This window comes from Archocentrus centrarchus, chromosome 20 (assembly GCF_007364275.1).
Source record: "Archocentrus centrarchus isolate MPI-CPG fArcCen1 chromosome 20, fArcCen1, whole genome shotgun sequence".
NCBI classification, from domain to species: domain Eukaryota; kingdom Metazoa; phylum Chordata; class Actinopteri; order Cichliformes; family Cichlidae; genus Archocentrus; species Archocentrus centrarchus.
This window is the reverse complement of record NC_044365.1, coordinates 31751971-31764088: the sequence shown is the minus strand read 5'-3', so window position 1 is coordinate 31764088 and position 12118 is coordinate 31751971. Positions and strand designations below refer to the sequence as shown.

The following is a 12118-nucleotide window of genomic DNA, read 5'->3' as shown; positions in this document are numbered from 1 at the left end:
GCGAAATGGAAACAGCTCGTCGGGCGGGCAGAGCGCCCTCTGCAGCCTCGGATGTACTTTAATTTTTCAGCAGCCAAAATATTAAAAACAACCTGCAACAAAACCGCTGAAACAGAACAGAAGAGCTCAGGAAAATACATCACGAGAAGATAAGGATTACCCCAGAAGGACCTCAATTAGAATAAATAAACAAACGAATAAATAAATAAATAAGGAGTTTGATAAGTTAAAAAGCTAAGTAAAATACAGTAGCACAGTAGGTATGTAAAAAGCTGAATGCAACACAGCGAAGAGCTCAGTTAGTTCAAATCTTAATAAAACAAAAGTAAGTATACTTAAAATAATAAAAGCTGTAAAAAGCAGAATGAAATTCAGTAAGGAGCTCAGAGAGTTAAATTTAAACATTATAAGAAACACATTTAACAAAAAGCAACAAATTTTTTTTTCATAAAATACTGTATGAGAAAACTAAAAAAGCTTAAAAATTGTGAAATACAATACAGTAAAAATAAGCAAAAATAAAATATATAATAAAATGTATTTTTTAACCAAAATGCTGCATTAGAAAACTAAAAGATTTAAAATTGAAAAAAAAAAATACAAAAACAAAACGCAAACACTTAAATAACATTAAATAACATAAAAATGAGTAAAAAACGTAAATATAACAATAATAAAAGTGAAAGCAGAATGCAATCCAGTAAGAAACTCAAAAAGTTAAATATAATAATTAGTAATTACACAAAAATTACAAGTTAAATAAAATACATTACAAATAAACAAAAACTCAATTAAAACTAGAATGTCCAATACAATATCATTTGTGAAACTTAAAATGGTTTAAAACATTTTAAATAAAACACAACATGAGAAAAATAACACACTGAAATAAAATGAAAATAACATCCAATTAAAAAATATATGAATATTTAAATAAAATTCAATAAGATAAGAATGAGCAAAAAACTCAAATAAAATACAATAATAAAAAAAGTAAAAAGCAGACTGCAATTCAGTAAGGGGCTCAAGTTAAATTTAGAAATAAAAAAATGTTAATACAAATAAACATCACAAATAAAAATAAAATACATTAGCAAATAAGCAACAAAAATAATAAAACAGTTTTTTTTGCAATAACATATTGTATGGGAAACCATACCAAACCATTCCAATAAAATTCCAATAAAATACAATAAAAAAATAACTCAGTAAGAGTGAAATACTTAAAAAAAAAAACTGATGACGAATGTAAACAAGTGTAAAAAAAATGAAAGTAAGACAATCAGCATTACTTTTACTACTACTAATAATAGTATATTATTAATGTAATAATATTTTTTTTAGACATGGTATGTAAAAGGTGATCGCCGTAGTATTTTACAGGTAAAATTGCACTGTTACATTTAACACACACTAATATCGTCACTGTTTTACTTCTCTATTGAAAACTTTTGTGTCTGTAACAATCATTTGTGCCAATAAAGTACTGTGGTTTTGAACGTGCTTGTTGGCGCATGCGCAGTTCTGAATAGTGATTCGGCGCTGAGTAGCTAGCTTCTAGTCAGATCTGCGTTTTCTGTGCTCTCACTCACTTCTCGTACACAGTTACCGTTTAACAGCTGGTCGTTTCTACCGAGCGGAACTAACGTGACCGAGGCGTGAAAGAATATGCCCAAAAATAAAGGTAAGGATGGCGGGAAGCTGTGCGCTTGCGGCGTGTTTCGGTTGATTGTGTCGGAGCGCGGCGCGGACACACGCAGTTAAAACGTGACCGGCTGTTGCTAGTTAGCCCCACGGATCCTGGTTAATGCGGCCGTCAGCGGAGTATCCGTGAGGTTTACCCGCTCAGTGTGGATGTTAGCGGGGAAACAGCGAAGTTTGGAGAGTCCCGATGAAGTTCTCCAGCTCTGTTAACGAGCGAACTAAACCTGCTTACCTTTGTAGTCTTGCTGCTAGCTGTTACAGCTAACCACCTAGCTGCTACCGAGTTAAACCCCACCCGGGGTGGCCCGTGACTTCTACCGCCCACTTTCACTAATATTCACCTTTTAAAACCAGAAAGTCTGGTCCCAAAAACCAGCTCGTATTGTAGCGTTTGGATGGTGTTACGACCTTTAACATAAAGGTTAGCGCCTCTTCCTGTCCGGCGGTTCCCTTTTCAGAGAGTTTTAATGCCATCTCTGCTCTGTACCACGATAAGGACCCAATTTAGCTAGCTGACACTGAGCCACATACAAGTTTCTGCTGTTTGGTCAGTTTTTGGCAACAAAAACTTGCTTTAGCTTAGGTTATTTGGTTTAACATGCCTTAAAAAACAATAAATTAACGTAACATTGCGTAAGAAACCAAGATTGCATTAAATAGGTGTAAACACTTATTTCCATTGTGGTCCCAGAAGCTTTAAGCTTGAGTCACTTAAAGCCAGCTTAAGTAAACCTGCTGAAATCTCAGTCCTGGTGTTTTTTGCTTTTGATGGAAGACTGAAACCTCTGTGGTGGGTGATAAAATTATGTATATGTGAGGGGAAAAATCACTGTAAAATTGACATAAATCTCAAATGTATTTCTTCCCGTCTCTGCTTACAGGTAAAGGAGGTAAAAATCGGCGACGTGGAAAGAACGAGAATGAGTCGGAGAAGAGGGAGCTGGTGTTCAAGGAGGATGGACAGGGTGAGTCTGGGTCCAGTTTATTCTGTTAGTGGGTTAGCTTGAGCCTGACTGTACAGTGGTCTAAAGCTCGGGGTTTTAAACTGGATCCTAAAGGCTACAGGGAGCCTGTGAGGGGACCTCAGTGGAGATATAGATCCCAGTTTCCTAAGTGTTCTCACCTGGCAAAAACAGGATTTGGAGAGCTGTTTATCACAGGTAATCAAAGGATAGACTGATCAGAGAGAACCCCAAAATTATGTACCCCAGTAGAGAACAAGGACGCTACATTATTCTTGGGACAGTAACCAGAACCTCTGTCTCATCAGAAAAAATTTTCCCATCCAGTCCCTGACAGCATTAAGGCAGCCTTGATAACTTGCAGAAGTCATGTGGTTTGAAAAAGAAATAAATCTGGTTATCAGACATAAGTGCTAAACAATCAGGAGTATCTCCTAGGGCTATCAGAAATAAAGCTCCCGTGGGACACCACAGAACAAGGCCTCCAATAAAGACAGGAAAAGATACGAGTTGAAGCATTTCAGGGCTGCGCCTGAATCACCCAGCGCTGTGCACAGCCTCTTAATCAGGATTTCATGGTCAGTGGTGTTAAATGCAGAGCTGAGGTCAAGTAATCCCTGCGTCCGCACAGGAGACTTAGACTAAAGTACTGACTCACAAGGGGTTAAAAACTGAAGGGTTTTTCTTATTATGACAAAAGAATTGTACATCAGGTAAAAACTTCCGTATTTTTCGGACTATAAGGCGCACTTAAATTCCTTAAATTTTCTCAAAAATCGGCAGTGCGCCTTACAATCTGGTGCGCCTTATGTATGAATTCTTGTTGCGCTTACTGAACTTGAACCAAATTTATGTGGTACACTGCACTCAAAAATCTGTCAAAATGTTTTAGTGCGACTTTGGTAAGGGACGCTTCACGAATATCGACATTTTCCAGAGCGTACAAAGCTTATGACGGGGGGAGGGGGGGTAACACCCAGCGTACGCTTTTCAAATGGTTAGAAAATGTCGGTCGGTCTGTGTAATTTGAGCGCCGATGGCCGAGGCATCCACACCACTGCACCATTGCGTGGTCTGCAGCGATATTTCCTCCGGTCTGGCAGATCAGTTCAAAGGCCTCATTAAATTCTCTAAAATAGTCCATCATCGATTCACAAAATGACTCTACTGACGATATTGGACAGGAACAAGCTGTGAGTGCAGCGCAGCAGGTGAGGAAAGCAGCCAAAGCCGCTGGAGATAAATTTAACAAGAAGTGGAAGCATTGTTCCAAAAATAGAAACCTTACGCAGTAAACCGCAGAAATCGATGATGGATTTTATTCTACATGTTCCGGCCTATTTCCATCTATGCTGGCCCGGATATTTGTGCGTAATCTGGCGATCGGCGGCCGGCACTGATGCCAACTTTTGTGCAACAAAACTCGCTATCGGCTGTCTCAAAAATCGCTAGAAGTCGCTAAAGGACGAATCGAGGTCCGGGGGTGTGTGTGCTTTCCCCCTGGGTGCCAAAGAAAGGTCCGGGCGATGCCACGGTGTAGTACGAGCGCTGTATGTACACAAAACACGGTGACAGCGGAGTTTTCAGGTTTCCAGTGTTGTGTCAAAAAGGGATTTCCTTTTTTTTTTAATAAATGTTTTTTCTTTGCTTATATCGTAAATATACTGGTGCACAGGATTTATGAAGGGCTTATATATAAAATGAAGACATGACTTGTTCTTATCCTCATTAATGAAGAATATATTGCAGCATCTGTTAAGACGTTGAAGAAGATGGTGAGAGTTTGCCAGCAAAAGTTGCCCTTTTATTAACAATTAAATGGTTGCTGTGTGCCACAACCAAAACAAAACAGTAACAACGAGACTGACTTGGATAATGAGAGAGGGAAAACGTGAGGGTATTTTTCTGTATTTGTTACAACTGAACAATATTCTGAGTTATTGTGAATGAGTTGAATAAAGTTCGACTTACCTGACACTTTTGTTTCACTCTACATATGTTTTATAATGCGCCTTATAACCCGGTGCGCCTTATGTACGAAAATAGGCCCGTTCATTGATAGTGCGCCTTATGGTCCGGTAAAAGTCCAAATAAAATGTGATAAAGGGAAAATTAATTAAACATTTTAAATAATTACAACAAAATAAACTTTTTTAAAAAGCTGAATATTATTAAATAATGTGGCTCCATAGAGTGAAATAGTCTGTAAAACTCAATAAAAAAGAATAAACACAGCAAGTACATAAAGTTCAGTGGGTGGAATTAATTAGTTGTATTTTTAAAATTAGTTCTGATGTTAGAGGTGCTGTTTGTTTCTGGTAGGACTTCAGGACCCCTCTGTAAAGCACAGTGAGAACTCAATCTGACTATATTATTTTGTTTTAGCATCTGAAAAGAAAATATGAGCTCAAAAAGTTAAAATCTCCATAAATGAAGAGAATATAGAACAAAACATGCTGTGGGAAAGCTGAATGCAATCCAAGAAATGTCTTTAAAGGGTTTGGATTCCAAAAGGCAAAAATAAACCAGGGAAAAAAAATTCCCTGATGGTCAAATCGTGGGAGGAGTTTTTAAAAACAGTAATTCAGAGTTTTAGGGCTGCTTAGACCTCCGAGGTTTCCAAACTTTTCACGATTTGCTGGTTTTTCTCAAACTGATAGTAAATCAAATACCTGAAGATAAAAATGTGTCTGTGAGACGTTAAAATGTGAGCTGCAGACAGGATGCAGAGGAACCAGTGAGCCCAGACTCTGGAGCAGGACCTTCAGGTTTCAGATATTATGATCCTACTGGAGCTCCTCAAATCACACAGCTCAAACTCACTGAGGGAACGTGTAATGACCCTCTGAGGAGCAGGTTCAAAAACGCACCAAAGTTTCAAGTCAAACATTGAAATCACAGGATGATCCATCTTGTGCCTGTAACTACTGCCAGCAGCCTCGGGGCGTGCTCCACTGATCCTGGGGGGGTCAGTGACCTCCTGGACAGTCACTGGTGCTATTTGGCAGCATTGTCTGCACAGATACAGAACACTTCAGAGGTCCTGATTCAGGTCTAGGGGCTGATGTCTCAGGCTGCATAACGTTCACCATGACGTCTCCACATGTGCTCGGTGTGAGCGTTTTGGTCAGAAACATGCACGGGGGGGGCGCTCTGTACGCCCTTGGCAGTGCTCCTCCTGAGATCATTCCTGCTGCTGGGTTGATGTTCTCCTGCAGCCTTACAGCAGCTTGCTTCCCGGTGTCTCCTCCACCCTCTCGCTGCTGTGCTGGGAGTCACAGCAAACCTTCTTGTGAAGGCATGTTTGGAGATCCTGGAGGATCTGGACTACCTTTGCAACCTGATTGGGCCGTGGGCACGGTCTGCTGTTACCAGCTGTGATGGTGACACAAGCAAAAAGCAAAATTAGGGGAAAGTCAGTCAGCAGGGATCAGGAGGGAGCAGCGGTCTGTGCCCACTGCCTGCTAATCCATTCCTTTAGTGGGGGGTCAAGATTCATAATGGTTTGCTCTTCCTGACTGGACAGACTGATGTCCCGAAGTTTAACTGACTGTGTCGTACCGTGGTGATTTTTCTGAGCAGTCTCAGTAAGCAGACTTTGTTACTGAAGTCCTAAAAAGGTCTTGAACAGCTCTGATTGTGATGTTTAAATGCTGCTTTGTTACATGAGAGTTCATCACTGTTTGACCTCCTGCTCTCAGAATACGCTCAGGTGATTAAAATGCTGGGGAACGGGCGACTGGAGGCGATGTGCTTCGATGGAACCAAGCGGCTTTGCCACATCAGAGGAAAACTCCGGAAAAAGGTAGGAATGATCCGAGCGCCCTCTGTCACCTTTACACGCACACAGAGGAAACCCCCTGACGTGAGGCCGCGTCAGCGTTTTCTCAGTCAGCCGCCTGTCAGCGTGTGCGTGGTTCACAAAGTGCAGCGTGACCCTGTGCGACTCATCTCGGCTTTGTGTTTTCCTCCAGGTCTGGATTAACACGTCGGACATCATCCTGGTCGGGCTGAGGGATTATCAGGTGTGTTGGTCGCTCACACAGACTTCAGATCAGACTGCTAACTGAGAGGGCGCCATGTTTCTGCTTTCTGTTTATAAATTGGCCAGAAATAATAAATAATTGTCAGTTGTGCATACATGCATAGCCCCCTTACAGAGGCCCATTTTGAACCTGATAAGTTAATCGCGATCAATAAGACATGAGGTCACACTTCATGTTCTGTTTCAGGACAACAAAGCTGACGTCATCCTCAAGTACAACGCAGACGAGGCTCGCAGTTTGAAAGCGTACGGCGAGCTGCCGGAGCACGGTGAGTCACGCCTCAGCTGGCTCCAGAAAACAGATGAAATGTGTCCTGAAGTCTGTTTTACTGCCGTGGAGTGAAGGTGTCCACAAGCGGTTATTGTTTGTCGGATAGATGAAGTCAGACTCGGAGATGATGCAGTACTTTGTTTCCTGTAAGTCCAAGCTGGGAAATAATACGTGCAGTTGCAGACTTTGAACAGCAGATGTCCTCATTGCACATCAGACACAAAGAATTTTAGAGCTCCACAAAGTGGCAGCTCAGTGACACGAGAATGACCCCACCAATTACAGTGTTATCCACTAATAAATCACAGGCAAGATGTGTGTGAGGTGGAGAAAAGGTGCAGTCTGCTGGTTTGCATGTCCAGGCTGCTGTCTGATGACAGTGATGATGACGACGACGATGATGACGACGATGATGGTGGTGGTGCGGTGCAGAGAGCTGTTTATAGCTGCGCATTAGCTTCACTGTGTGGCTGCAGCACGGGTGTGTGTGAGATTGTTCTGATGGATTTTCCGATTTTCCTCCGCAGCCAAAATCAACGAGACAGACACATTCGGGCCCGGAGACGACGACGAGATCCAGTTTGATGACATTGGTGATGACGATGAGGACATTGATGATGTAAGTTGGTTTAATTGTACAGTTTTATTATTTTTCCAATTGTCTGAATGTCATTCTTGGCAGTAGACGAGTGTATGATTAGAAAATCTTATTCCCAAAGGCCGTGCAGCTGAAGTTCTTTATAAATGAAACTCATTTTTACTGCTTTTTAAAACTCCATCAGCAGCCTAAACAAAACGTCTCATTAATGTTTGATTGTTTAGCTCATTTCTAATCCCAGCACAATAAAACGTGGGTCTGAGAGTCGACTGAAACTATGGATGCTGTTAGAACAGCGACCCCATTTATTAACACATAATCAATCAAACAGATAGCAGTAAGGACAGAGGCTGCAGCTCTGCTCCCGCCACAATAAAAGCTGCAGGTTTGGAGCTTGTAATGGTCATATTTTACTATTTTATCTGATGCATAATAACATGTCAAATAAAAAAGGGGAGAGGAGAGAAAGTATCAGAGGTGATAGAACAACAAAAGCTGTGTCATCAGTAAACTTGTGAGCGGCACGTTTTTGTGACATTTTCTAGACCAAAAGCTTTGAAATGAATATGAACGTTGATATATTAGTTGATAAAAGTGATCTTTAGTTGGAGCTTTGATCCCAAAATGATATAAAATATAGATCTTCACATTTCCTGCTTTTCTGTGGGACCTTTAGCTGAGCAGCTCGGGGTAAAACACTGATCTGAAGATTGAGTCACTTTGGACTCTTTAGAGCTTCTAATAGACACATTTTGGCATTTTCAAGTGCATTATCAGGGTTTCTGTGGGGTAGTAAATCAAAGGAGCTCAAATTAAGGCTATTAAAAGGTAACAAACAGAATTTGACTTGGTAGTAAATTTTTCAGCACCCCTTCAACGTATTTTGACTTTTCCATTGATGCAGACTTTTTGTTTTAAGTTCGTTTAACTATAAAATCTGTATAGAAACAACCACTCAGCAGGACCTGAGCTGACGTTGATCAACTCGATTGGTTCCACTGTGCGCATGCGTGGAGTCATTTTGCACCTCGTCATGGGAAAATGTAGTTTTCACAACTCGATGACTCGGCATTCAAAGACTTAAGCCGGTCACGGGGAATAATCGAGAGGTGTTTTGTAAAGTGTGCAGAAAAAATAATAATTTGACCTGGAACGGTGTGACGGCGATCAAATCACACCGAGCATCCACCGTTCACCAGCGCGGGAGCAGATCCATATTTTGGTTTTGGTGCTACACAAAGCACCGCAACTGCAACCTCAAGGTCAGCTATGAGCACAAGTATCGCTGTCACACCTCAGCAGCAAACCAGTATTCCAAGATTCTGATGGAAAATATTCTATTGGAAAATAAATCATCGGCTTGTGAAACTTGAATTTCACTGCATTTTGTTTATATTCTTATAAAAACAAATTTCCTGAGTCTTCTTGAAATGTGTTTGGAATATTAATGTGTATGAAGTCTTAGTCAAGACAAAGTCACAGTTACTCCTTCAAGTCAGTGGGATAAAGTTTTCTTCAGTGAGAGATGGGCGATCATCTTCATGGCTCAGTGCTGTGAATCCACCGTCTCCCCAAAAAAGGCTGCTGCTCGATTTCATGCTGGTAGTAAAAATATTTTAGAGGTAGTAAAAGGTAGTAAATTGAACTCTAGGATTCCTGTATTAACCCTGATTATAGTATTTGGTAGATTTTATAGAAGATAAAAACATCTTTAGTTGCACTTTAACCCCCAACACGACATAAATCAGTTGGATTTTGGTTCAGAAATGGTCGATAACTGAATATCTGTGACTAAAACTACAAAAAAGTGATCTTAAACAGTCACTCGGGGATCTTGGAACTTGCTCACTGATATTTGGTGATTTTTAAAGCTGGTAATGGTTATATTTTATGTTCTATATCTAAACACATTAAAAGCTGTAGAAGTGTTTTCAAATGTGCTTTTATTTCTTTGACCTGAGAACCTGTGATGTCATCGTCTGCTGCTCTGACACTCATGAAGCAGGTGGAGAAAATCAGCCTAAAACTGGGCGTGACCCGCCGACGGCATTACTGATGATCCAGATTTTGTGTGTTTTCAGGGTCCTTGCTTTGGGGGGGGGGTATCCCTGGTTGGTCAGTATGAGCTAATAATTACGTTTCCTCTCGTTTTCTTTCCAGATCTAACGACCTGCCGCCGGAGGGGGGAGGTGGGATTTTACTAGAGATGCTCCGATTGGGATCTTTGAGCCGAACACAGCGCACCGAAAATAATTATTTTTATTAAGATCAGCCTATGCCAATCCTATACAGTTTATTAATATACAGTGTGTTTAATCCAGCTTGTTTAACATCAGTAGACGTCTTTGTTGTTTGGAGAACATTAAGTGCATTTCACACGGGGGGGGCTCACCATCAGTATTTTGGTTTGTTAGATGAGATGCTGCTTTAGAGGGACCTTCTCAGTTATCGGACCGAGCGGCCACGGCGAGCTGCCTGGTGACCACTGATGATGACGGTGACGCCGACAGGTTGCTTTTCCCGCCTTCTCGGAGAATCGGAGCTGATCGACAGCATCGTTAGTTTAGGGTGAACATCTGGAGCGTTGCTAGATTTTTACCTTTTTGTTTCCAGCGGCAGCAGAAAAGGGCGAATCTGCCGTCTCGTTTGTGGAGCTTTCTCCAGTTTTTCCTGAATTTTACACACACACAAAAACACACTTGTTGTCTCATCACTGCAGAATCACTCACACCAAATGCATGTTCTCTTTTAAAATGTATTTATATTCATTTCACTCTGTGGAATTATAAACAAGTACAGAATCTCTGGATTCGCCAATAAAAACATGAAGCAGTTTTTGATGTGGAAGCTGTTTGATGGCAGAAGGAAGGCGGAGCCATCCGCCGTGGCTTTTTTTGTTTTGTTTTGTTTATTCCCGCCGCCGCTGACATAAGCTTTTTTTTTTTTTTTAATATTTAATTTGAACCGTGGCTCAATGACGGCGATCCCACTCCCCTGAAATCAAAACAAGACCCAAGTGTATTTCTCTGTTCCCTTATTTGTCTCTGTTGTCGTTTCCTTGTCCTTTTTTTTTTTTTTTTAACTCTTTGCTGCTTGCGAGCTCGGCCGCTAGACCAGCGGTTCCCAAACGTCCCCCCACTGCAGACACGCCCACCAGTCAAACCAGTAAAACCTCACAGCACAGCCATTTGTCTTACACAGAACCTCTAGAAAACTCACAGATTTCTACCTGCTGCACATTATATCTATTTCCCCTCCTGGTGGTCCCTGAGGAGGCCCTGCACCTCAGTTTGGGAACCACTGCTCTAGATCACTTGGGGCCTGTTGCTGTTGTAACTCTGAATTAATACAGAAATAAAAATAAATTGTACTTTGATGTTTAAAGGCTGGGTTTCCAATAAAGATCTTAACTCCACTGACCTGGCATCGTGGTTCTTGGGCGCCTGACGCACTTCCTGTGCCGGTCTGATGGTGGCCGCGGGAGCTCCCAGATAGACTGACCTTGTGCTCCTGTGAGCTTCGGGTTGAGAACGTGCAGAAAGTGACTGACCTTCAGCCTCTGGCCCACCATGTACCTGCTGTTGGTGCCCCCATATGGGCTTATTTAAAGTGGACCTGTCCTGTTTGTTATCCTGCAGCCATCAGGTCAACAGCAGTATTCATGTAAGCTGTGATGTTTAAGTAATGCTCTGCTGGTGCTGTGGGGCCCAAAGTGTGCCAAAAAATGTCCCCCACACCGTTACACCACCAGTGCCAGCAGCCTGGACTGTTGCCTTCCTATCAGCCTGAAGCAGTGTGGCCACCAACAAGGCATTTTCACCCAGAGAGCTGCTGCTCACTGAACATTTTCTCTTTCAGACCATTCTCTGTAAACCCCAGAGATGGCTGTGCTGGAACATCCCAGCAGATCAGCAGTTTCTGAAATATCCACACCAGCCAACGACCACCAGAGTCACTCATCACCTTTCCTCCTCAGGCTGAGCTTCAGCCGGTCGCCTTGACCTCGTCTACATGCCTAAATACTCTTTGCACAGTTCTTGTTTCATACAATCTTAACTGCACAGCTCAAATGCATTAAATGCCTTTGAGCTATTATCACAACTTTTAGATGTAAATGTGACTTGAATGGCTCATTGAAACCCAAAGAGCTGATCACATTAATCAGCACCTGCACTTCCAGCTCCTACAAACTGGGCCTGATCCCATCAGAACATAGTATCTGCTTTATTATGTATTTGCACTCCGCATTGATTTATTATTGATTTATTTAAAAACCTTATTGTTGTTATTTATGGCGCTGCCATCTGACGTGGCTCAGTACGCGCGTGTGTTTTGAAAGCAGCTGCAAACAGCTGCACTGACCCATATTTTAAGCAGCCGGCCTCGCGGTTCGTCATTACTATGACGTAACTGCGCCGCTGGGGCCGGCACGTGCGCCCTGTCACGGGCCCATTTGAGCAAGCTTTACTGCCACGTGAGGGAGAGGAGAGGTGGTTTGCGTTTATATTGAAAAATGTAAAAATTGCGAACTAAGTGAT

The 12118-nt window shown here is 41.8% G+C and overlaps 1 protein-coding gene across 1 annotated transcript; it reads left to right on the top strand.

The window, feature by feature from the left end:
- The first annotated feature begins 1503 nt into the window (after nucleotides 1-1503).
- On the top strand, nucleotides 1504-10999 carry eif1axb (eukaryotic translation initiation factor 1A X-linked b). The gene is made up of 7 exons (XM_030756404.1): nucleotides 1504-1684; nucleotides 2586-2669; nucleotides 6368-6471; nucleotides 6641-6691; nucleotides 6899-6980; nucleotides 7510-7601; nucleotides 9741-10999. The coding sequence occupies exons 1-7, from the start codon at nucleotides 1669-1671 to the stop codon at nucleotides 9744-9746; spliced, it is 435 nt and encodes a 144-aa protein (XP_030612264.1). The 5' UTR covers nucleotides 1504-1668; the 3' UTR covers nucleotides 9747-10999.
- The last annotated feature ends 1119 nt before the right edge of the window (nucleotides 11000-12118 follow it).

Bases quoted from the DNA above. Each gene is read 5' to 3' on its own strand.
- eif1axb (XM_030756404.1), top strand. The intron at 6,692-6,898 runs GTGTGTTGGTCG...GTTCTGTTTCAG, and splicing joins TCGGGCTGAGGGATTATCAG to GACAACAAAGCTGACGTCAT. The intron at 6,981-7,509 runs GTGAGTCACGCC...TTTCCTCCGCAG, and splicing joins CGGCGAGCTGCCGGAGCACG to CCAAAATCAACGAGACAGAC.